Source organism: Mizuhopecten yessoensis, unplaced genomic scaffold (genome assembly GCF_002113885.1).
Source record: "Mizuhopecten yessoensis strain PY_sf001 unplaced genomic scaffold, ASM211388v2 scaffold10651, whole genome shotgun sequence".
In the NCBI taxonomy this organism is placed as follows: domain Eukaryota; kingdom Metazoa; phylum Mollusca; class Bivalvia; order Pectinida; family Pectinidae; genus Mizuhopecten; species Mizuhopecten yessoensis.
Window position 1 is genome coordinate 1,104,659 of NW_018408653.1, and position 25,157 is coordinate 1,129,815.

Below are 25,157 nucleotides of genomic sequence, written 5' to 3' on the forward strand. Positions count from 1 at the left end.
TGTGTTTACTTTGTGCTGTATACAACTGGTTATTTGTATACAACTGGTGCTGTATACAATTGGTGCTGTGTACAACTGGTGCTGTGTGTAACTGGTGCTGTATATGACTTGTGCTGTATACAATACAACTGGTGCTGTGTACAACTGGTGCTGTGTGTATTTGGTGCTGTATATGACTGGTGCTGTATACAATTCAACTGGTGCTGTGTACAACTGGTGCTGTGTGTAACTGGTGCTGTGTACAACTGGTGCTGTGTGTAACTGGTGCTGTATACAACTGGTGCTGTGTGCAACTGGTGCTGTGTACAACTGGTGCTGTGTGTAACTGGTGCTGTGTATGGTTTATGTGGGAATAGGAATCAGACACAAAGGACACATTGATGTATAGAGCCATGTTAGATTCCAGATCTCCATCATGTACAACTGTGTATAGCCATACAAACTACGCAGCAATAGAATCATGTGCCAAGTTTTTCCAATTTAAAAATCCTCTCCATTTGAAATGCTGACTGGGGTTGAATTTTGGGCATCTGGCAAAGCGTAATTAAAAAGTCTCAAATGATATAGTGGGGTCTTTTATATAAGGTGTAGGGTCAGTGTTCCTGGTAGTAGATGGTTTAGATACGTCTTCTGTTCATTCCCAGATATATTTTATTGATATGTCACCATGTGCTTCCCCCTCAGAAGCTGAAATGGAGTAACAAGACATTAATTTTATCTGTTCATCTTGTATGTTGGAATTTCCTGGAGTATTTGCTGGAATATTATCGACTTAATTCTCTGTGTGGGCTGTATATTCTAACTTCCTCAATAACTTTGATGGGTCTTTATCACCAAGGTAATGCACATCCCCGATTGACAACTATACTTAAAACTGTACAGGTTTTTGTCGTCCATAGATTAGTTGCCAAGAACTACACGGAATTAGGTGCCCCTGATAGAAAGCCCTGTACCAATCCATCAATATGTACCACAGACACGATGCAGATTTTCGGATCGGGGAAAACTGACTATATAGTTACGAGGATTAGGTAATCAGAATATTTACTGAGCAGGAAAATGATGCAATGAAAATGATGGCTGCCAATGATTTCTGCTAGAGGCAATAACGAAAAACGACAAATTATCTTTTCTTTCATATTATGGCGGATGAAATGAACTGTATATGGAAATTTGATTGTTGCCATTGTTCAAATACTGTCACCAAAACAAGCGAGCAATAGTAACAAAAGTATTGAATTTCCCCCAGTGTTGTCCTTGTTTGGTTGCCAAAAAATGTGTGGAAAAAAATCATAATCACCAGCCCTTCGTTTGTATGTATAAAACATACTTTAAAAGATATATACAATTAAGATATCATTTCATCACAATCTTTTCCTGAAACTGTACTCCATGATGGAATTCTATTGGGAAGGAGGATGGAAGTAACTATCTTGTGGAAGGGAGATAACTCTGTATATCTGAAATTAGCAAAAACCTGCTTGTATCATTCAAGGGATTATGGATTGGCAGGTCTGAATGGTTGTAAAAAGTAAAGTATCTGTATTGAGCTGTTTATAAGGCATCTATAGATGGTGAATTCAGGGACCTTGCTTATAAAGCATTACTTTGGATACTAGATGTCGGAAGGAGTCCGGACTAAGGACACCTTTATTGTGATCAAAGTGGTAAACGCTGCTCAAGACAACTTCCTGGGAAATTAATATTAACCTTGGCCAATAACGCAGGGAAAATCCTGGAATTTGAGAGCAGTGGGCCATTTTCAACAACTTTTAGTCTATATCAAAATTAAGAGGGCCGTTCTATGTAAAATTAAAATTAAATTAGAACATGGAAGGGTCAATTTCAGCTTTGAGGGGTCAACGGCCCCATGGCCCCCTGCAGGATTATCCCTGTAACGTACAACGCTCAGCTGTTTTGATCCAGTTCTTCTTGTCATTGAGGGAAAAAGAAGCAAACAAACCATTTTTCCTGGACCAAGGTAGAGTGTTTTCTAGGTTTCAAGTACCATCAGGTGACATTTGGAACCATTCAGAAATTAGCTTTCAGAGATTTAATGTGACATTGAAACATTATTGGTCCCAGGTCACTCATAACAGCATGGTGAAAAGATGAGAACATTTTCCGATTTGAAACCTTTCATCCTTTAGAATAGTTCTGTTGCACTGTCATAACATTGTTTTTAGTCAGTATGTTTATTTAGAGTCTGTACAAATGCCAACTGAAAGTAGTTTAATGCTGAAATATAGGACATAAAAAGTACCGAAAAGACGGTAAATTTAGGTTTGAAATATCCATATAAACCTAATAATCAATCTGGGATTTCACTTGAAATATAAAATAGACCCACTCATTCCTGAAGTATTATTCAAAAATGTTTCAAGAAATATCCTTTTTTTGTAAAATCCAATTAACAAGGGGATGGGTCTATTACTGAGCATGGGCTTAATACAGAGCGTGAGCTTATCACAGTTAAACTATATTACTGTATCCAAATATATAACGATAAATCCCCAGATTGATACGCATCACAATTATCGTCTATCCGGACTTCATCAACCTTTTATGTCAGAGCTAGCTAATCTTATAATTATGATACCTACAAGAGTCTCTTTCTTAGGGCACCTGACGGATTACTGGCAAATGGCTTCAATGTAAACATAGCGTTGACATGGAAACATGTGTTGGGCACAAGCTGTAAGCCCTAATGGTATTTTACATGGTCCGTTCCCATTCCTCTAGTAAGTGTTGCCAAACATCAGCCAACATGATTGACCTTGTGAGAATGTGTATAGACCTTTGGTACTGCTTTCTTGTAATATATTGTACAGGCAAAAAAATGTAAAACATATGTCTGGGTCTGTGGAGTGTAAATATTTATTAGGTACCCGATATGTTTGAAATGGTGTAGATTAACATGGTTTTACAGCTTCACAAATACTTGTCATTTTGGTAAGAGCTCTCTGATGAATGGAGGTGATTTGGGTCCAGTGTGAGGAGTCAGTTCAGTGCTGTAGATGAAAGGTGTCAACAGGTTCGGTCAGTACTTTTCGTGTCAGTCTCGCAGAATCATACAACAAACGATTGTTTTTCTTTTTGTAATAATAACCCATTTTTTTTCCAAGGATGGCATATCGACAATAGTCTGGTCTATTCTCAGAACAAAGTATTTTAAGATAAATTGACTTTTGTTGAAATGATAACATTTTTGCTGGTTTTATAAAAAACAGATTTGATATTAAGCAATTGGAGTGTAGGGGAGGTCACTCCCACTGTTAAGCTTTTTTTTAATAATTTAAGCACATCAATGTTTTACTTTATAACTTAGGTGTGAAGTTAATGCAGAGTTCTAGCTGTCACGATATGTTACAATGTGAAAATTGCTATTTTTTTCTTTCCTCCCAGCCCACTGAGGGAATGTTTGTGAAATAAAAAAGACATGAATAAAATAAAGAACTTGCATGGATGACTTTGAAAATTTGCCAACCAATGTTCTTAAAATAGCTGTTCTTACAAAAAAAATGATGTTTGCAATGATTTGTTGATTCTTGTTGCAAGGTCTTCGAATTATGTACAATTCCGTTAGGTCAGCCTCGGCAGTTAGAATTGAAAATAAGGATGTGATGTCGTGACAAAAATACATGATCCGCAGGCTTGTTTTTAAGCTGGTTTTTATGGTTATCTGACTTCAATATTGCTGCAACAGACACTACAGAATTTAAACATTATCAAAATATCTCATGTTATTGAAACTCCAATTAATCTTTGTTTTTTAATTGTATTTAAAAGCTTTAATAAATAAAATAAAAATAAACAAAAACATCCAGCATATTCTGATTATTATTTGGGTAAACATGTAAGAAATAGTATTATCAGTTTAGTCAGATAGACAATCTCTGAAGTAAGCTGGAGTTCCTGAGATTCCTTTGTAACAGAACCCTCCTGTATCGTATTTTCAACTGTCAGATATGACAGAAAATTTAAATATGAAGATAAAATAGTTTCAAATTAATAGGTAGTCTTCATAAAACCGATGTGGCATGGTGGCTGTTTTCTCTCTAGATTAGAGATTTTTCCTTCCATGTAAAATGGAATTTACTGGACAAAAGTTAAAGCATCTGTGGGCTATAATAAAGAAACTGCGAGCTGCCAGGATAACATTGAAATACCGCAGCTCCACGCTTATCTACCATCAGCTAAAATAATATGGACAAGAATTAAACCGGCAAGTCCATACACAAGTCCCTCGTAAAAAACCTTGATCCCCTGGAACAGGCCCCCTCTTGTCTGTGAAATCGGAGAAAGATCAGCATCACAATGCTGCTGTAGGGACTGTAATAGAAAAGAAATATAGTTTCTGATAGTGGTTATTCTCTTGACCAGGCATTTGGCATCCCACCAACTTTTATGGCCTACTTGTTGGAACATTGAACCTTATCAGATGGTTTCCATTTTTTTCAGCATTTGGAATACAAATTGATGTGTTTAAAAACTGCCCCTCTGGTCATGTGACCTATAGTTCAGATGAAATTATCCTGTATCTATAATTTGGATCCCCACCACCAGGGGGAGCATCTGTAACAATGGAAGCAGCGTTGGTGGCCATGACAATACATTTTTTGTATGTAATTTAGAGGTTTTTTTATTGTTTTTGTTTACATCTGTCAGAGAATTTTTATATTCTAATTTAAATTTCCGTTCATAGAGATAACATTCTATAGCTTTCAAAAACTTTAATGACATGATCCCGATAATATCTCAAAGAAATCTGCAATTTTTTTCTGTCAGATTCCGGTTAAGTTTCAAATTTCATATTTTCTAGACACTGCATTACAGAAATATTGTGTTTATGAGAAAACAATATCTGTGCATGAATACACTCTGCCATATATATAGTGTGTCTACCATTAGACTTGTGCACTTGGCAAACAGCTTATTAGAGACTGACTTGCCATTTGAACCAAACAGGTGTAAGTGAGTGAGATGGAGTGTGCTATGTCAAATGTACCAGGTCTCTGTTAAGCTAATGCTATGCAAGAGACAAGAATGGCTATGATCTGAGGTTTCGTCTGAAGGGGATCATTAGGCTTCTGTGATAAAAAAAACTGCAGGCTTAATGATTCCAAAAACAAGATGGATATTAATTCATACCAGTGCGCGTCTGTGATGTACCTCGCGTTAACAGGAACAACGTGTACAAACACACACAGATGGCCGTTAGTGGTGTGCCTATCATCAACAGCTTGTCATTTTTGCAGAAATTAAGGATTTTTTATTATATGAGTTTCAAAAGCTGGTCCGATTAAATGACTTTGAATCATTTCAATTACATTAAATTGAAATTAGACATTTCCCATCTTAACCAATAACCATTCACTGCAATTTTGAAAAAAAAAATAAAAAAATATCATTTTATTTATTCTTGATGACCACTTTTGATGTTCCCACACATAGTAATTTCTTTGTGAATTCAACCTGTATTAAGAAACCTCTTGTTCTACTTCAAATGAGTGGTCTCCTAGTGCAGGTTAGATTCCATTTGACAAAGAAAGTGTTTTTATTTGAATGATCATACTAATCTACACAGTATAATAACATTCAAACCAGGAACAGAACCAGTAATGTTGTTTTATATTGGAACGGCCACAGACAAATTGGGACCGGATTGCTTGTGCGTATAGATTGTGAGGAAGTCAGATATCTAGATGAGGTATAAAATGGCATACCTACATCCTCTCAATGTCACATTGCCCGTCTGCCTTACATTTCCGCCACAGAGGGGGATATCAGATCCATATGATGCTGCCATTCCCTTTCCCTCCAAAACCAATAAATGCCATAATACATGCAAACAAACTACCCCCACCTCACTTTACTGCCGTTTCCTCTCGAGAAGAACGCTCTCCAGGGAATTCAATGGTGTGGGTTTTTCACTAAATTGATTTTGACTGGGGGAACAATTTTGACAAGAATTGTCGTTTTCATAGGCAGATCGTTGTATCATAGTCCTATAACACTGTCTTACTCGTGTAGAAATTTGATTGTGGTGATCAATACAAACAACTTTCTGTCAACTTTCCGATGGCTGAGAGTGAGAAAAAAACTTAACACAAGCCTTAGCAAGACATATCGTGCCAATATTGAATGGTTTGGAGAACGAGGACAATAAAATTTGGACAGGTCTGGTTCTGTTGGTAGTATTTTATATTACTGTTGGGTGTGTGATTGGTAACAGGATAGTTTTATCTGGGAAATTTCCACGTTACACAACATAGTCCGTTGTGGTTTCTAAAACAGGACCAATGCTACTGTTGTTTCAAGAGATGAACTTTTGGTGGTACTTTGCAGAGACATGGGACAGTGGTGTTTTCTGGACTTGACTCTTTAGTGTTAATTCTGCAAATAGGCCATTGCTGTTGTTTCTTAATATAAACCTTTTGATGTTGTTTCTTAATATAAACCTTTTGATGTTGTTTCTTTAATTTTTATTCTGTTGTTTTCTGGTGTTAGCTGCTGTAGTTGTTATTGGTATTAACCGTTGTTTCTGTTGTTTTCTGGTGTTAGTTGCTGTAGTTGTTTTTGGTATTAAACGTTGTTTCTGTTGTTTTCTGGTGTTAGTTGCTGTAGTTTTTTTTGGTTTTAACCATTGTTTCTGTTGTTTTCTGGTGTTAGCTGCTGTAGTTGTTATTGGTATCACCCGTCGTTTCTGTTGTTTTCTGGTGTTAGCTGATGTAGTTGTTATTGGTATTAACCCTTGTTTCTGTTGTTTTCTGGTGTTAGCTGATGTAGTTGTTATTGGTATTAACCCTTGTTTCTGTTGTTTTCTGGTGTTAGTTGCTGTAGTTGTTATTGGTATCACCCGTCGTTTCTGTTGTTTTCTGGTGTTAGTTGCTGTAGTTGTTTTTGGTATTAACCGTTGTTTTTCTGGTGTTAGCTGCTGTAGTTTTTATTGGTATTAACCTTTGTTTCTGATGTTTTCTGGTGTTGGCTGCTGTAGTTGTTATTGGTATCACCCGTCGTTTCTGTTGTTTTCTGGTGTTAGTTGCTGTAGTTGTTATTGGTATCACCCGTCGTTTCTGTTGTTTTCTGGTGTTAGGTGCTGTAGTTGTTATTGGTATTAGCCGTTGTTTCTGTTGTTTTCTGGTGCTAGCTGCTGTAGTTGTTTTTGGTATTAACCATTGTTTCTGTTGTTTGCTGGTGTTAGCTGCTGTAGTTGTTGTTGGTATTAACCGTTGTTTCTGTTGTTTTCTGTTGTTAGCTGCTGTAGTTGTTATTGGTATTAACCTTTGTTTCTGATGTTTTCTGGTGTTGGCTGCTGTAGTTGTTATTGGCATTAACCGCTGTTTCTGTTGTTTTCTGGTGTTAGTTGCTGTAGTTGTTATTGGTATCACCCGTCGTTTCTGTTGTTTTCTGGTGTTAGTTGCTGTAGTTGTTTTTGGTATTAACCATTGTTTCTGTTGTTTTCTTGGTTTGGCTGCTGTAGTTGTTATTGGTATCACCCGTCGTTTCTGTTGTTTTCTGGTGTTAGTTGCTGTAGTTGTTATTGGTATTAACCTTTGTTTCTGATGTTTTCTGGTGTTAGCTGCTGTTGTTGTTATTGGTATCAACCATTGTTTCTGTTGTTTGATGGTGTTAGCTGCTGTAGTTGTTTTTGGTATCAACCATTGTTTCTGTTGTTTGATGGTGTTAGCTGCTGTAGTTGTTGTTGGTATTAACCATTGTTTCTGTTGTTTTCTTGGTTTGGCTGCTGTAGTTGTTATTGGTATCACCCGTCGTTTCTGTTGTTTTCTGGTGTTAGGTGCTGTAGTTGTTATTGGTATTAACTGTTGTTTGTGTTGTTTTCTGGTGTTAGCTGCTGTAGTTTTTATTGGTATTAACCTTTGTTTCTGATGTTTTCTGGTGTTGGCTGCTGTAGTTGTTATTGGTATTAACCATTGTTTCTGTTGTTTGCTGGTGTTGGGTGCTGTAGTTGTTATTGGCATTAACCATTGTTTCTGCTGTTTTCTGGTTTTAGCTGCTGTAGTTGTTATTGGTATCAACCGTTGTTTCTGTTGTTTTCTGGTGTTAGCTGCTGTAGTTGTTATTGGTGTATATTTACCATTGTTGTTGTTGTTTTGGGATACAAATAATTACTGATGTCCATTAGGAAACCATTTGCTGTCCTTGTTTGTGTATTGTCGCTGATGTCCCTTCAGAATTCTTTGCTGTCGTGGATTTTTGATACAAACATTTGTTGCCGTCTATGAAAGCTTTTTTTTTTTTTTTTTTATTGTTTCCCAAGTAGATTTTTGAGCTGTTTTTTCTTGGATTTCAAGGTTTGTCGTTTCACAATGGCCTTGTGACATGATCACCTGTCAATCCTTACAATAACCGGATTAAAACCAGGTTCCTGCCATCACTCTGATAACTGATGCTACGTTTTAGAGTCCATTAAAAATCCAATGCAAATGGCATGGCTACAAATATGGTCGTTCAAAAACTTGTTCACAATTTCAAATTTGTTTTAAAAGGATTTTATCAAATTTAATAAAATCGGGCATGCATGATTTTTTTGAGAGAGATTTCTGATTGTTTAAATGGAGAGGTCCTGAAATGGGGATGGTTTAATTAATAAATCAAGTTTGATATTTAATGTAAAACTTTTGCGTTGGATGTACATGTGTATACTACGATTATTTTTTAGTAGTGACCCTGAAGTGAATATCAGAATCTTGACTAATAGAGATATCTCCAACCTGAGGGATGGTATTCTTGATTGTCTTATATAACCCGAGGCTTTAACGAGGGTACGACATTAGAGAACATCATCCCGAGGTTATGGCAGAGAAATCTCCAACCCGAGGGATGGTATTCCTGATTGTCCTTACCCGAGGGATGGTATTCCTGATTGTCCTTACCCGAAGATTGGAGATTTCTCTGTCACACTCTCAAGGTAGGGGCGGATTGTTTTTCTCCCACCCTGTTTCACTCACAAATCCATCGACAAGCGTTGATTGCATGTTTTTCCAGCAAATCCAGAGTTGTCTCCCATGGTCTATATCTGTTGACATGATGTCAATACATTGATGACCTGACATCATACTATTGTTATGACTTAGATAGCGCCATTCTGCAAGAGGCCATCTTCCCCTAGGGGGTGGCTAGCTGATCTTTTCCGGCTCAAAAGGGAGAAGCACCTAAAATGAAAAATTTTTGACGAGTTTCAGCAATTTCATATGAAATGAAAACGAGTGTAAGATCCTTTTTATCACATAATCAACATTTGTGCCATATATTCGTGTAAAACGACAATTTTTCATGCAGCCTTGAAATGTAAAAAAACGCCATTTTGACTCCAGTGCGCAAGTCTGTTACGTCATGTACTTGTGAAGGTGTGACATCGCAATTGAAACAATTGAATCTTAAAACCAATCACAGGGCTGTTAGGTCGTATTACATGGGTTAATATGCAAAAGAAATATGATATGGGTATATTCACTGGATGACACAGTACATTATGTGATAAAACGAAATCTACAAGTGAATGGTGAAGATTTGACTGGGTGACAGTTTCCTTGTATATACTTATTTCAGATTGTTCCTCTGTTGTGAAATTTGAATATTTGAAGGCGTTCTTGACATGTGGTTTTGTTTTTATAAAGATAATAATGGTGATTACTGTAACAGGTCATGTCTTCATGACAAAGGAATAATGTACTTCAGGAAAAGATCACCAAAAAATGCTTCTAAAAATGAGTTTTGAATCACATTTGTCAAAACACCTTGACAAAACGGGAGGATTAAACATGCCACAAGAATTTCTGTTTTAGGAATTGAAATGCTTTATTTAGAGAACAGTATGTTTTGTAACTGAGCCAATTTCTAATTCCATCAATCTGTGTATCTCCAAAACATGTATTGATTGTTATAAATGTGCAGAGGAGGTTTTAGCTTCAATTTAAGCTGAAACCATTTGTGCAAAGGTCATAAGGGAATTCCTCGTGAATAGTTCTATGGAGAGTTTTGATGTACAGCTCTATGGGAGGATCTTTGTATACAGTTCTATTGGGAAACATGGTGTACAGTTCTATTAGGAGACTTTTGTGTACAGTTCTATGGGGAGACTTTGGTGTACAGTTCTATGGGGAGACTTTGGTGTACAGTTCTATTGGGAGAATTTGGTGTACAGTTCTATGGGGAGACTTTGTTGTACAGTTCTATAGGGGAGACTTTGTTGTACAGTTCTATGGGGAAACTTTGGTGTACAGGTCTATGGGGAGACTTTGTTGTACAGTTCTATGGGGAGACTTTGTTGTACAGTTCTATAGGGCAGACTTTGGTGTACAGTTCTATGGGGAAACTTTGGTGTACAGTTCTATTGGGAGAATTTGGTGTACAGTTTTATGGGGAGACTTTGGTGTACAGTTTTATGGGGAGACTTTGGTGTACAGTTCTATGGGGAGACTTTGTTGTACAGTTCTATGGGGAGACTTTGGTGTACAGTTCTATGGGGAGTCTTTGGTGTTCAGGTATATGGGAAACTTTGTGTACAGTTCTATGGGAAATTTTTGTGTACAGTTCTATGGGGAGATTTTGTGTACAGTTCTATGGGAAACTTTTATGTACAGTTCTATTGGGAGACTTTGGTGTACAGTTCTATGGGGAAACTTTGTTGTACAGTTCTATAGGGGAGTCTTTGGTGTTCAGTTCTATGGGAAACTTTGGTGTACAGTTCTATGGTGAGACTTTGGTGTTCAGTTCTATGGGAAACTTTTGTGTACAGTTCTAGGGGGGAGATTTTGGTGTACAGTTCTATAGGGGAGTCTTTGGTGTACAGTTTTATTGAGTGACTTTAATGTACAGATAGATCTATGGGAAGATTTTGGTGAACAGTTCTATGGGGGAGATTTTTGTGTACAGTTATATGGGAAGACTTTGGTGTACAGTTTTATGGGGAGATTTTTGTGTACAGTTATATGGGAAGACTTGGGTGTACAGTTCTATGATATACATATATAACATCCATTTATTCAAACTTTAATATAACATCAACACATTCTCCTGTCCCCACATCAGAATGTTGTAAACAGTTCTAGTGCACTGAGTCAATATGTGTTACTGGCGTATAGGTGCATGCACGACCTCTGTTCGACCTTTCACAGGATAGGTTAAATGTAGATGTGACTCTTAAGTATATAAATACGAAGGCACAGAGGTTGTAAATCTACATCCCGGGGTTTGATGTTCATCTGTTTCCAACAGATGGTGTTGAACAAGTCAAAGACAAACAGGATTTAGTGGATTTCTCATTCAGGAAAACTTCGGGAACTCGAACAGGAAGGTACACTGGAGGTTGTAAACGGTATTCTGGGTTACAATGTTAACATCTGTTCGGTTTTAACAGAAACACCCTATTTCAAAGGTCTCCATCTCCACTCAAAGAGGTTGTTCCTTCAGCCGTAAATCGGCCATAACAGGAGGATCCCGATTAGATTCCTTCCACCCCATGCCACCTAAAGGGTGGCGACTTGATTTCTCCTGCCCAAAGCCCCAACAGTCTCCATCTGACAGCTGTTACAGGGTTTGTTTGTTTGTTTGTGATGATGCAGGATGTTGTAATTCTCAGACGAAGCCAATACTGTGATATTAAACCCTTTAATGACTAGAAACAATATCACCTTGACACACGATATCAACAAACTATAACCCTCATGTTAGTGTTTTGACTTGATGAGTGAATCACTTAGATATTCTCCATCAGAGTTAACAGTGGTAATTGACACCTTTACTCCAGCAGTCGACCAATGTACGCCCATATTTGTAGTATAGAGTCCAAGTGCTTATGTTTTGTATCTCCAACAAAGGAGAGTTCCAATTTGCTTGACATTTTTCTGACTCAGAGCTGCTTGCCGATTTTCTTTAGAAAAGAGTCATATATATGAAAGAAACATAACCGAACAGGTCATGATAGTTGTCATGTTGATACTTTTCTGTAATATTACTGAGGCTATAATAATTTTAAAAAGATCTAATTCTCTGAAATGTTTTATAACCTTTAATTATGTGACTTATTTGATATAGATTAAAGTAACATTAATTTAACAGGAAAATAACTTTTTATGTGCTATATACAGCAGGAAAGTGATGGGACTCTCTACCTTTATTAATTAAGTATAGATCAAATTTAGTCCTTCTTATCATTGCAATCCCATGGAATTCCACAAGACTAATATGTTTCATTAAAGCACCTGACTGAGTCTGATTACGTTTTATTGTTTCAATTAAATCTTTTCGGAAATACTTTTATCATAATATCAACCGACTTTTACTATACCCCCAGATGTGACGTCCTTAACACTCTTTCACTGCTAGCTTTTACCGAGTTTCATAAAAAGAATTAATCGTGATATTCAAGACACTCGACATTTGGCAACACTTTCCTTTGTTGGCTAAGATTTCTCTGAATGGAGCCTTATGTCTATAGCCGTTCTCAATAACATTAGGTCGCCTCAGTATAGTGATCTTATCAATGTCTTGTGTTATTTTTCATCTGATCCTCTACATGACTTTTGTAGTTGATACACTGTAAGTGTATTATAGATTTGCTGGTGGTCAGTTTTGAATGCAACCCAGGTTGAAGATGATATCGGGTTAAATTTTAATTGAGATCTACTGTGTTTAGTGCACTGTACATACATAATTTGATAAATAACATCTCATCAGCGACGATTGAGGTCAAAGTATTTAAGTTGCATAAGTTGCAATAGTGCGTGATACAAATAAGTATCTTAAGAAAATAACATGAAACTAACACAATTTCAAGTATTTCAGTAGATGCATCTCATTAATAGATGAATGATCTCGCTGTAAAAAAAAACATTTGTACATCAGTATTCTTAACACATGTGAAGACAAAAATATATCTAAGTGTTAATGAAAACCACTGGCAGGCTCGTCAGGAATGGGTAAAGGGAAAATGTCATGGCAAAATAAATGAAACTAATCAGCTAAAAATAATTACGAAGCATGTTCGCTGACTGATTGCTGACTGACAGAGGGAATCTATCTAATACATGTAACGGATCAGACTTTGGTTTTATCTAAACAAACTTAAGTCAGATTTCCACCACACCAAATGGCTTCAGTTACATTAAATCCTGTAACTCAGTCACCCCTGAAGACACATTTGAACTCTTCCAATTTAAAGGTTGGAATAGTTCATTATGAAATGTCAGGGGTGAATGAGTTAAGGTAAAGGTCATCATTTTCTCCACATACAGCTTGTAAAGCCACAGTTAAAACTTTAAAACAATAACCACAATACAATATATTACGTTTAGCTCTGCTTCACCATAACATGAGGGCTCAGACGTATGTGAACGTGTAGTGATGGGGGTGGAGAGGTTCTCGGGGGACAAATTCCACTCGTAAAACGATATTATGAAATCTGAAACTGATGTGCCAGTTTCCTGTCAAGGAAGAGGTAATGGGTAGCTTTTGGATTGTCACCAGTGAGAACTAAGGGTTAAGACAATGACCTTGATCTATTTTTATCTCCTTCATTGTTTTAAATCACTTTGAGACATTTATCCTGCTGGAAATCATCCATTGTTGCCAGAATTTATTCAAAATTATTTTGTTAATATTCAATGTTAATGTGATCCTGCTGATTCATTTAATTCTTTCAACACTTTCAAATCCTGAATTGTATGCTATAGTACCTACTCCTTATACACAGACTGTCTGGTATTGTGTGTGACAGTTCCTTATACACAGGTTGTTTGTCTGGTATTGTGTGTGACAGTTCCTTATACACAGGTTGTTTGTTTGGTATTGTGTGACAGTTCCTTATACACAGACTGTTTGTCTGGTATTGTGTGACAATTCCTTATACACAGGTTATTTGTCTGGTATTGTGTGACAATTCCTTATACACAGGTTGTGTGTCTGGTATTGTGTGTGACAGTTCCTTGTACACAGACTGTTTGTCTGGTATTGTGTGTGTCAGTTCCTTATACACAGACTGTTTGTCTGGTATTGTGTGTGTCAGTTCCTTATACACAGGTTGTTTGTCTGATATTGTGTGACAATTCCTTATACACAGGGTGTGTGTCTGGTGTTGTGTGACAGTTCCTTATACACAGACTGTTTGTCTGGTTTTGTGTGTCAATTCCTTATACACAGGTTGTGTGTCTGGTATTGTGTGTGACAGTTCCTTATACACAGGTTGTTTGTCTGGTGTTGTGTGACAGTTCCTTATACACAGACTGTTTGTCTGGTATTGTGTGACAATTCCTTATACACAGGTTGTGTGTCTGGTAATGTGTGACAATTCCTTATACACAGGTTGTTTGTCTGGTGTTGTGTGACAATTCCTTATACACAGGTTGTTTGTCTGGTATTGTGTGACAATTCCTTATACACAGGTTGTTTGTCTGGTATTGTGTGACAATTCCTTATACACAGGTTGTTTGTCTGGTGTTGTGTGACAGTTCCTTATACACAGGTTGTTTGTCTGGTGTTGTGTGACAGTTCCTTATACACAGGTTGTTTGTCTGGTATTGTGTGACAATTCCTTATACACAGGTTGTTTGTCTGGTATTGTGTGACAGTTCCTTATACACAGGTTGTTTGTCTGGTGTTGTGTGACAGTTCCTTATACACAGGTTGTTTGTCTGGTATTGTGTGACAATTCCTTATACACAGGGTGTTTGTCTGGTGTTGTGTGACAGTTCCTTATACACAGACTGTTTGTCTGGTATTGTGTGTGACAGTTCCTTATACACAGGGTGTTTGTCTGGTATTGTGTGACAATTCCTTATACACAGGTTGTTTGTCTGGTGTTGTGTGACAGTTCCTTATACACAGGTTGTTTGTCTGGTATTGTGTGACAATTCCTTATACACAGGGTGTTTGTCTGGTATTGTGTGACAGTTCCTTATACACAGGTTGTTTGTCTGGTGTTGTGTGACAGTTCCTTATACACAGGTTGTTTGTCTGGTATTGTGTGACAATTCCTTATACACAGGTTGTTTGTCTGGTATTGTGTGACAGTTCCTTATACACAGGTTGTTTGTCTGGTATTGTGTGACAGTTCCTTATACACAGGTTGTTTGTCTGGTATTGTGTGACAATTCCTTATACACAGGTTGTTTGTCTGGTATTGTGTGACAGTTCCTTATACACAGGTTGTTTGTCTGGTATTGTGTGACAGTTCCTTATACACAGGTTGTTTGTCTGGTATTGTGTGACAATTCCTTATACACAGGGTGTTTGTCTGGTGTTGTGTGACAGTTCCTTATACACAGACTGTTTGTCTGGTATTGTGTGACAATTCCTTATACACAGGTTGTGTGTCTGGTATTGTGTGTGACAGTTCCTTATACACAGGTTGTTTGTCTGGTATTGTGTGACAATTCCTTATACACAGGTTGTTTGTCTGGTGTTGTGTGACAGTTCCTTATACACAGGTTGTTTGTCTGGTATTGTGTGACAATTCCTTATACACAGGGTGTTTGTCTGGTGTTGTGTGACAGTTCCTTATACACAGACTGTTTGTCTGGTTTTGTGTGTCAATTCCTTATACACAGGTTGTGTGTCTGGTATTGTGTGTGACAGTTCCTTATACACAGGTTGTTTGTCTGGTGTTGTGTGACAATTCCTTATACACAGGTTGTTTGTCTGGTATTGTGTGTGATAATTCCTTATACACAGACTGTTTGTCTGGTATTGTGTATGACAATTCCTTATACACAGACTGTTTGTCTGGTATTGTATGACAATTCCTTATACACAGACTGTGTGTCTGGTATTGTGTGACAATTCCTTATACACAGACTGTTTGTCTGGTATTGTGTGTGACAATTCCTTATACACAGACTGTTTGTCTGGTATTGTATGACAATTCCTTTTACACAGACTGTTTGTCTGGTATTGTGTGACAATTCTTTATAAAGACTATTAGGATCATCCTGATGTGGGGTATTATGGTGCTGATTTCCTTCGTTGCTAGGCCCTGTCAGAAACAGGTTTCAGCTGCGGTCAGAAGAGGGTTAGATGACAATATCATATGGCACCATAGCCTGCAGGTACAGACACTTAATCAATAAACAACCCTAGTATAACGGATTACCACCAATGTTGGCCGTATAATCGCTGAAAAAGCCATTATTTTCAAATGCATCCAATTTTGCACAATTGCATTTTTTTTGTAAAAAAAAAATATGCAGAAGTTTGAATTGCATTTTGAAAAATGAAGAATGAAACAAAAAATATAATCTGTTTTCAAAAAATATAAAAAAAGACCTATCATTTTACAAAAAATGAACAGTAGTTAAAACGTTCCTGTCACAGTCCCATAAATCACCTATTGCTTTTTGAAAACAGGAAATACCATGAGCTAGATAAAAAAAACAATTAAACAGAAAAACAGATAAAAGCAAGCTTTTCTTTCATATACAGTATATAGAATAACACAGTTTGTATCTTGAATTGCAGCCTCCAGAACCGTGAATGATACAGAAGAGAAAAAAACGGCAATTGTTTTGTCTTTCCAAGCAGTTGTTTTCTCTCTGACATATCTAATTAACTGACAGTATGTCTTTGGAATCATAGCAGTTCACGCCGCAAGGTAAAATTATTATTCAATTTGTTTGCGGGGGAAAAAATCATCAGTGGGGCTTGAGTTTTTTGGCTAATACTAATATGGCTTGAAGCGACTGATTGAAATTGATTTGTTTTTTCACTGAAGGATAAAGTGACTGAAGTTTGTTAGTGATTCATCTGCAAATATTAGCCCTGTACCAGAAGCTTTGCCTTATCATAATTCTCTGGTAATTAGTGAATTGAAATTGAGATGTCGGTGCTGACTGTTTTGGATGTTTTTTAGCTAACAGGCTTAATTTTGTGGCAAAATTTCTTGCTACATCTTTATGTGTAAGGTATATGAATTGGCTGCCTTCATTACCTACTACTGTCACCATTGTCTTCTTGTATCCATTCATACATGAATAGGTAACAGGAAAAAGAAATGGAGCCAGACTGGAATTTGAACCCAAGACCTCCGAACTCTAGATCGACGATTTTACGAGTTGAGCTACCTGGTCACCTGCCCCTGTCTCAATACACATCTCCATCCTTTNCCCCCCCCCCCCCCCCCCCCAACACTATCTACAACAAAGTTTCTGGGATTCCCTTGCCAAGCATACACCCCATTACTTGAATGAGGGTTGGTCACAGGACCACTGTAAAAAGACCAAGAAAATGCCACATAGGCAGACCAGGATTCAATCTTGGGACCTCTTACCTGAGGGAAGTTCTAACACAGTTGAGCTACCTGGTCACTTTTTGTCACTGGTCAAGCCCCACGACACATACGCAGTTATTTCTAATTAATACTTTCCATTTTTTTTTTACTGATATTCAAATTCTTTTGTTTTCAAAAAATCTTTATTCACTTTATCTTTGACCCTCCTGTTTGAAAGAAAAAAGATACCTAAATAGTTTGGTGGGTTTTGCACATATACCTTGACAAAATATCCTTTGATGAAAATTTGGCATCTTAAAGATGACATGTGCTAGCTGTCCCTTGAAAACCTTAAACATATCCAGCGTTTAGACCAAAATTACTGAATTCATTCGATCCTTGTTTGATACTTTTACACAGAAGATGTTGAGTAAACAAGGGAGGTAATCAGGTTTGGATCGGAACTGTCAAAAATACAAATGGAATCCAAGTGAAGGTTCGGAACACATAGTGTGGCTGGTATCTGAACACTTGCTGGGATTACAAAACGTCGAGAAACTTCAGATGTAATATCGGTCAGTCAGACTCTTGTAAGCAATATCACTTTATGGATAAATGATATTTGATACGCACCCTATGTGAAATGTTTCAAGTTCTAAATGTCGCTAGAATCAATCTTGACAAGCTGAAGTATATCTTTTAAAATATTTCTGTTAACAATTTCCTGTCTATCTATTTCAGTATGGCGCCTTCTTTAATTGTATCGTTTTCTTGTGTGCAATATTAAAAATCTTGAATTGAGTTATTAGTTGGACATGAGTTTTTTAGTACGACAATTACCCTCAGATTGAACCCGAGTCACAGAAATGCTTTGTTACTTTCATTCTTGTTTTATTACGATTTTTTTGGCTACAAACGTATAGTTAGCATTTGATCTGTACTTATTGCGACAGTAATTGTACCTTTCTTGTGTTTCTTGATGGGGGTCCGTCAGCTGTGATTTAATAAAATGGCCGTCATTCCCAACCATTTCCCGTTTGAGAGATTCTTATGGCTTACACTTAGATATGTTGCTCTATCAGTTCTGATAGCAAGCAGGCAGGAGTGTTATTTTGAAAGACAAAACAATTGTATCACAATGTATTTGATATGCTTGCAGTTAATACAAAACAGAATAGAATAAGGGCTTAAGTATGTCCCCCTCCCCTCTTCATCATTAAAACAGAGACTTGTCTTACAAACATTTTCTAGTTTCATTTATTTCTGTTTCAAATTGTACTAATATAGCCGAGAGTGAAATTTGAACTTAACAAAGTTGGTAACCAGAAAGCATTGATATATTTCACTGTTTTGGGAGGTAAAATTTCAAAATTTATAAGCTTTATGATATAAAGAAAACTTGGTTGGGGAATGGGATGGGGAAATTTTTCTTTGTTGGCCTAAGTTTTATGTTAAACACGAACGAGGGGGTGGGGGAAGGGGAAAAACACACCCCAATACCCTTGTCAGCATCAATTGTAGATTAAATGGCATGGTTATGTATTGGTAAGCTAGTAAGTGGGTAACAATTCAACCACAATTGACCTAAATTTGACAGTTACAACTGTAGACTTTAATCTTTGTCGATGTCCTAGGTACGGCTCGTATTGTGTGGGAGAAAACAGAATATTTTTATAACCCAATCATCTTAACTAGCATCTATTTATCATAAGAGCAACAGGTTTTTTTCTTCAGAATTTTGAAGGATCTTGTGTTGGATATTGAGCATCTGGTGGCTAATAATTGTGATACGAAATGGCTTGCTCCGTAATGAACTGGCCGTAACAGGAAATACACAACCATTGAAAGTGGTAAAAGCTTGTCGAACTTTCATGTTTTAAAGCGCCCACTTCCTTTGTGAATACACATGTTTTCACTAATGAAATTTCAAGATAAGCTAATTTGGGCAACACATATATATGGGTTAGCTGTAGTGCTTACCTCGTTTACTGGTTTTATGGCTGCGTAATTAGACTTCACCAAAGTCTGGATCAAACTTGTAATCGCATCTGGGTCATGGTGTACACTTGTCAGTGTTTTACTCTGCACTTCTACATGGAAAGAGTTTAAGTTTAATCTGACCTAATCTTTAGCCTCCGTCGCATGTGATATTTCATCATACAGTTTTATTTCAGATCATGTAATAAATTTCCAGCCACATTCTTTTTTCAGGATTTGAAGCCAAAAATGGAGAGCAGAATACGTAGCAAGGTCGCTATACTGTCAATTTCTATATTTTTAGTGGTAATAATATAAATTTCTTTGAAAAGTTAAAGCTGGCAAAAAATGTTTTATTTCCTCGAAAGAGTGCAAAAGTGTAAAATACAGTAATACAAACGTTAAAATGGCAAAAATTGAATCCGACAAATCAGGATTATCAACAAAAATACTTTACTGCAGAAAAAACACCAGAACGTTGAAACAGTAGTGTTGGGTATTGCAACCTTTTCTGAGATTACAAAATACTGCTTTGTTGATGTCATTATGGTATTTGAATCTGTCTAGGACTGAAGCATTGAAATATGTTGTTAAAAAGATATTGTAGAACCTGTCTTTCAATGAGCCACAAAAGTCGTATAGATATCACAAAAACGGCCATTTTACAACCACAGAAGACATTGCTCAACTGATTTTGATGAGCCGTCTGCCCCCCGTGGACCAGTTGGAATCTCTATAAAGACTTAGGTTTGTCTGCTTGTACACAGGAAACTACATCCTTTCTCTAAGCGCAACCTGTTATTTTGCATCACTTTGCAGCAATTCATATGAATTCCACGGATATTCAAGGTCAAAAGGATTTTAAACAAACACCAACCAGTTGTTTGAAATACTTGCCATACTTTCATTATGGAAAGAGATTTTATTCTTTGTTGATAATTGGATTTCTGGGAGATAGCTGGAAATCTGTAGTATGGCAAAACTTAGACCTGCTTCATTGAACCATGAAGGAGAAAATGAAAAGTAATATAAAAGTTTTCGGAGTTTTCGAAATGCAGCTCCGATGTAATATTACACTTACGCAAATGTTAATATTGGGAGTGAACAGAACAGATTGGTGCCTGGTAATACTGAAATCAATAAAAATAGTGATTTACTGCTAGTTACGATGCATGAAAGATTTTAACATGCTTTTATTGGGATATCGGAGAATTTAATATTCCATATCAAATTATACGAACATGATATGTGATACTAGTGTATAGTTATATATACGCAACATAGAAACATGATTTATGCTATAGTTATATATATATAGAGAGAGAGAGAAATGATGAGATAAATGATGATGACGACGACGATTGTCAATTGTATCCTAAAACTTCCAAGTTCTATATAGTTCCAAAAGTGCACATTGGTTTTTTTTTATTTACTGCCTAGTCGGGAATTATTCTGACGTTTTATCGACTTTTTTTATATCGGTCTGTCGTTGATTAACGTCAGAACTCCGGCCCTTTATAATATGCGAGAAATAAGCGACCCGTGCAGGGTCGCTCTTCAAACTGATATTTTAAAAACAAATCGTCACTTCCACACACATGTCGCTCATAGAATCGAAAGATCTATTCTTTATGCACAAGATGAACATACATAACATGCCTCAAACAACCAATACAATCACTAAAAACATATTTTTTTAAACTTACTCTGTTTTACTCTGTTTGATAGCTCCGCCTTCTAATGCCACGTGACTAAAATCTTGACGGCCTACGTCATAATGTTGGGAAATACCTTCGGTAATGCTAGATTTCGTCAAGTCATGTGACATGGCTCATGCCCTAATTTCCATTTAAAACGTGGGTTGTTATAGAAAACGTTAAAAGTTACTGTTGGTAATGATCTTTGAAACATGGTATTGATACCACCTAGTGCATAAAGAATAGATCTTTCGATGCTTGTGCGACATGTGTGTGAAAGTGACAACTTGTTTCTAAAATATCAGTTTGAAGAGCGACCCCGGCGCGGGTCGCTTATTTCCCGCATATTATAGAGGGCCGGAGTTTTGATGTTAATCGACGATAGACTGATATAAAAAATAAAAAATAAACGTCAGAATAATTCAGACTTATTTCCTGCCAAGCATGCATGTATGGATGCCTCTTACAGTACCTGGCATATTGACTTCGCATTCTGGAGTTGTTAGGTTTTGTCACTGATCTTTGCAACTATATATTTTTATCAGACATGGTGGTAAGTCAAGGATGTAAAAGTGAAAACAAATAAAACATTTTTGGTGATTTGATAAATTTATTACATTCTTAATAAAATGAATCAGAAATTGTAAGTTGGACCATAAACTGTTTGACAGCCATATCATCAATATGTTATATTAATTGTCCGGTACTTCGTCGGAACGATAGTTCAAATCACAAAAGTCAAGATTGGCTGAACTAGTGACCACAAGACAATGCCTTTATTAAGATACATGTATATAGTATGTAATTGTAAAAAAACTGAATTTTACTGAAATGTCAAAATGCAGCTTTCATATAAAATTCTCTTAAAATATCATAAAAGTCTAGGCCGTATTGAAACATGACATTCTGTTGACCTACAGAAATACAAGTACATATGTTTCGTTGGGTATACGGTAACAGCTAGCTAGTGCAGCCATATTGATCAGACCAGTAACGGAGATTGGATTAGTGGTTAGTGGATAAAGTCTTCAGATGAATGTAGCCAATCATTGATATAGAAATAGATTAGCAGTTTTACTCTCCGTAAAAGGTAGAGTTAGTGCCTGTTGATTAGAGCCGTATTTTATTCCAGTGAAATAAAAAAAAATAAAACAACCTTTAAGTGTGTTTTGCTATGGCCATGTGTGTGCTATGACAGTCTGTTCAGATGCGCAGGGGAATGGTTGTGTCTGTGAGATAAGCTCACAGTCAATTTGCCCTCTGATAGTTCGGTCTGATTGGAGCAAGGTGGTGCCAGTCTTCCAGCAGTACTGATATATACACAGTCGAGCGAGGGATCCAGCGTAATCTAGCTTCAAGCTTAGAACCACAAGTCTCAGTAGATATCCAAACTTGGAAACGTAATTGAATTGCTTACTACATTTTGATCTAAAGTTTAGAACTCAGTCCGAGTTCCAATGGATATCCAAGCTTGGAAACGCATTCCGAGTCCTACTATATCCTGAAGATTTATACCATATTTCCTGTTGCACTGGACATCCCCAGATTCTGATATCATCATTCTTGTACAGTCAATTTAGATCTCCAGGTTTTAGATCTAATTTCTAATGACATTGAGTTTCAAAGCTGAGGAACTTATTTTGAGCCCCAGTTGATACTCAAGCCTTGGGACCTTATTTATGGTCCCACTAGATTGGCAATATTGGGAGCTCGTGAGTCACACGTAGATTTTTAAGATCATAATCTGAGTTTTGAGTTTCATTAATGGACCTCCAAACTTAGGACCTCATTTCAAGTCAAGCGAGATATCCAAGTTTGAGACCTGATTTTGATGTTAACTGGATATGCAAACATACGACCCAGCTCTTTTTGAGTCGAAACTTGGAACCTGATTTTGAGTTCTTCCGGATATCCAAGCTTGGAATCTCATCTCCCCAAAGTCAGTGTTGCTTTGTTTTATACAAAAATAATACAAAAACCTAGCTTCCATGAAGGTGCCGATATATATAAAAAATATAAAAATATATAAAACAAGAACTGGTTTGTCTTCTGAAGGTATTTGTACACAAAAGTTTTGTAGTTATGGGGCACAGGAAAGATTTATGTAGAATTTAATATTCTGTTACATTGTATAATGTCAGTTTTATCTTCAGCATAATAAATAATTATGCTTGAAATAAAAAATAATACTGAAGTTTTAATTCACATTCAATTTGACAGTGATGTATCAGAATTTCACATTAATGGAGTCATTGTGTACATGCCAAGAAGTTTTCACAATTGTTTTTATGCCAACCTCGTACATAAACATTTTATCATGCAGTTTTGCTACTTTTTCAATTTAAACTGTGTTCAACATACACAGCTGGTTCTGTCCATTGATGAGAAATCTGGCATTTTTGATAAAAACCATCAATTAACAAGTTTGTCCGCTATTTTTTTTACAAATTAAGCTCCCCGTTTGTGACATGGCGGTTCCATATGTAGTAGCCGTAATCTCCGTCATCTTGTATCTATCTGTGGTCTGTCAGTCATGTTTTCAAATCACTATATACCGGTAGATAATATTTTTGCTTATGCACTCAAAAACTTGTCTGGCCAGCGGTATCAAAAAAGGTTTTGTGAGTTCTAAATGCATGCAGGCTTCAGAGCCCAGTACTTGGTTTCACTTTTAACGTTCTGTATGTTTTTAGACAACTTCAAAATATCTTTCATAGTGAGTTCATTATATCTGTCCCGGCCCATTGACCATCATAATTCCTCACCCGATGAACTTGACCATAGCAGGATTTTGACCATGCTCAGACCCAAAGGTGGTAATGGTCATTCCCTTGTTTTCATTACTGCGTGGGAACAAGATAAATTTTGCAGGAAATTTTTGAATTTGTTTGAATCACTGATACAGAAATTTTATTTCATTTTGATTTAATTTGTCTTACATAATCTACGAAGGTCATACATTTACGTTTGAACGTGATTACAACTTACCGTTAAGATAGGTTTTTTGAGACAGATTAAAAGTATCTTAATTGGGTAATCTTCAGTAGCATTTGAACAAATTAACCCGCTGACACTGGCTAATGTATAATCAGGTCACATGAATGTTTAACATTGCTGCTAATCTAGTGTTTATCAGTCAAGCTTCTGTAGGAATGTGTCCATGACACTGTTAAGGTCACAGCAGGGCAACTAAAGTTTTTTTTTTTTATATAAAGACATTTTTAACATCAGCAGGCTAATTTTTATGGCTTTTACTTTCAGAATAAAAGAAAACAGAGTCAAAGTGAATCAAATCTGCAGGTAAGTTTGAAATTTTAAACTTCTCTTCTTTCGGAATGTTGCTAAAACTATTAAGAACCATCAACCAATTTATCATAGTAATACATCCTACAGCTAAGCACCACTAATGAATGTTACCTCTGTTGTTGATCACCAAAGTTTTTCAAGACATCTTGTTTGCTTGAATTTGCGAGGAGATAATGTTGCCAATTTGGCTTATCTCTGAATCAGAGAATTATAATGTTATCTCCATTGTGTATTTGGTCGTTATATGATCATCTGTCGACATTTTAACATTGCTTGATCGATACATTATATAACGTTTTCTTTGTATAAGTTGAAACTATTGCTGAGCTTATGATTGTGTTCACTGTCACTAACTTTGGTATGCAAGTCAATCATTAAGAGGCTTCATGGCCCGGGTTTCTTATATTTGATATCAGACAGGCTAGAGTGCGTCATGTATCATTTTCATTTCTCCAACTTCTACATATGCACGACACACCGTTTCCTGTATGTGGATACGTGATCGACTGTGATGGACTTAACGATATCATTTTTCTAAATCCTGTCTAGGAATTCTATAAAATATTTTCAGTATTTTGTCGGCAGACATTCATAAATATGACACCGTCTCAATGTCATGTGACATCATAAAATCATCATCGTGATCAGCAGAACAATATTTATGGCCAAAACAGTCAGCCACTGATATTGTCTCGTGTAAGGGAATAGCTATAACACAAACAATTACTGTGTAGCTTCTGCCGACAGCTTTACTGCATGGTGTTTAGCTAGTGTACCATTATTTTTGTGGGTTTTTTCCAGACACACTGTTTGCAGATTTCTAAAATCTGTAGGTAGAATACTGTCTTTGTTTGATGTATTCAAAAGCCATTGTGAGTAAAAGAGCCAATCATACAGTAGTTAAAGGTTTTTCATTTTTCATTTTTGTTTTAAATTTCCATATCCCCGATACC

The 25,157-nt window shown here is 36.6% G+C and overlaps 2 protein-coding genes across 3 annotated transcripts in view; one reads left to right on the forward strand and one right to left on the reverse strand.

Moving 5' to 3' along the window:
- LOC110461677 (plexin-A1-like) overlaps window positions 1–25,157 on the forward strand; it is a 217,529-nt gene that overhangs the window by 22,120 nt on the left and 170,252 nt on the right. For both annotated transcript variants that reach the window (XM_021515256.1, XM_021515258.1), the window contains exon 2: window positions 24,160–24,198. The gene's annotated coding sequence lies outside the window, so the exon portion shown is untranslated. The remainder of the gene's footprint in view (window positions 1–24,159; window positions 24,199–25,157) is intronic.
- Window positions 6,885–7,982, reverse strand: LOC110461728 (hepatitis A virus cellular receptor 1-like). The gene has a single exon (XM_021515354.1). It carries the CDS (start codon window positions 7,980–7,982, stop codon window positions 6,885–6,887), a length of 1,098 nt encoding a protein of 365 aa, XP_021371029.1.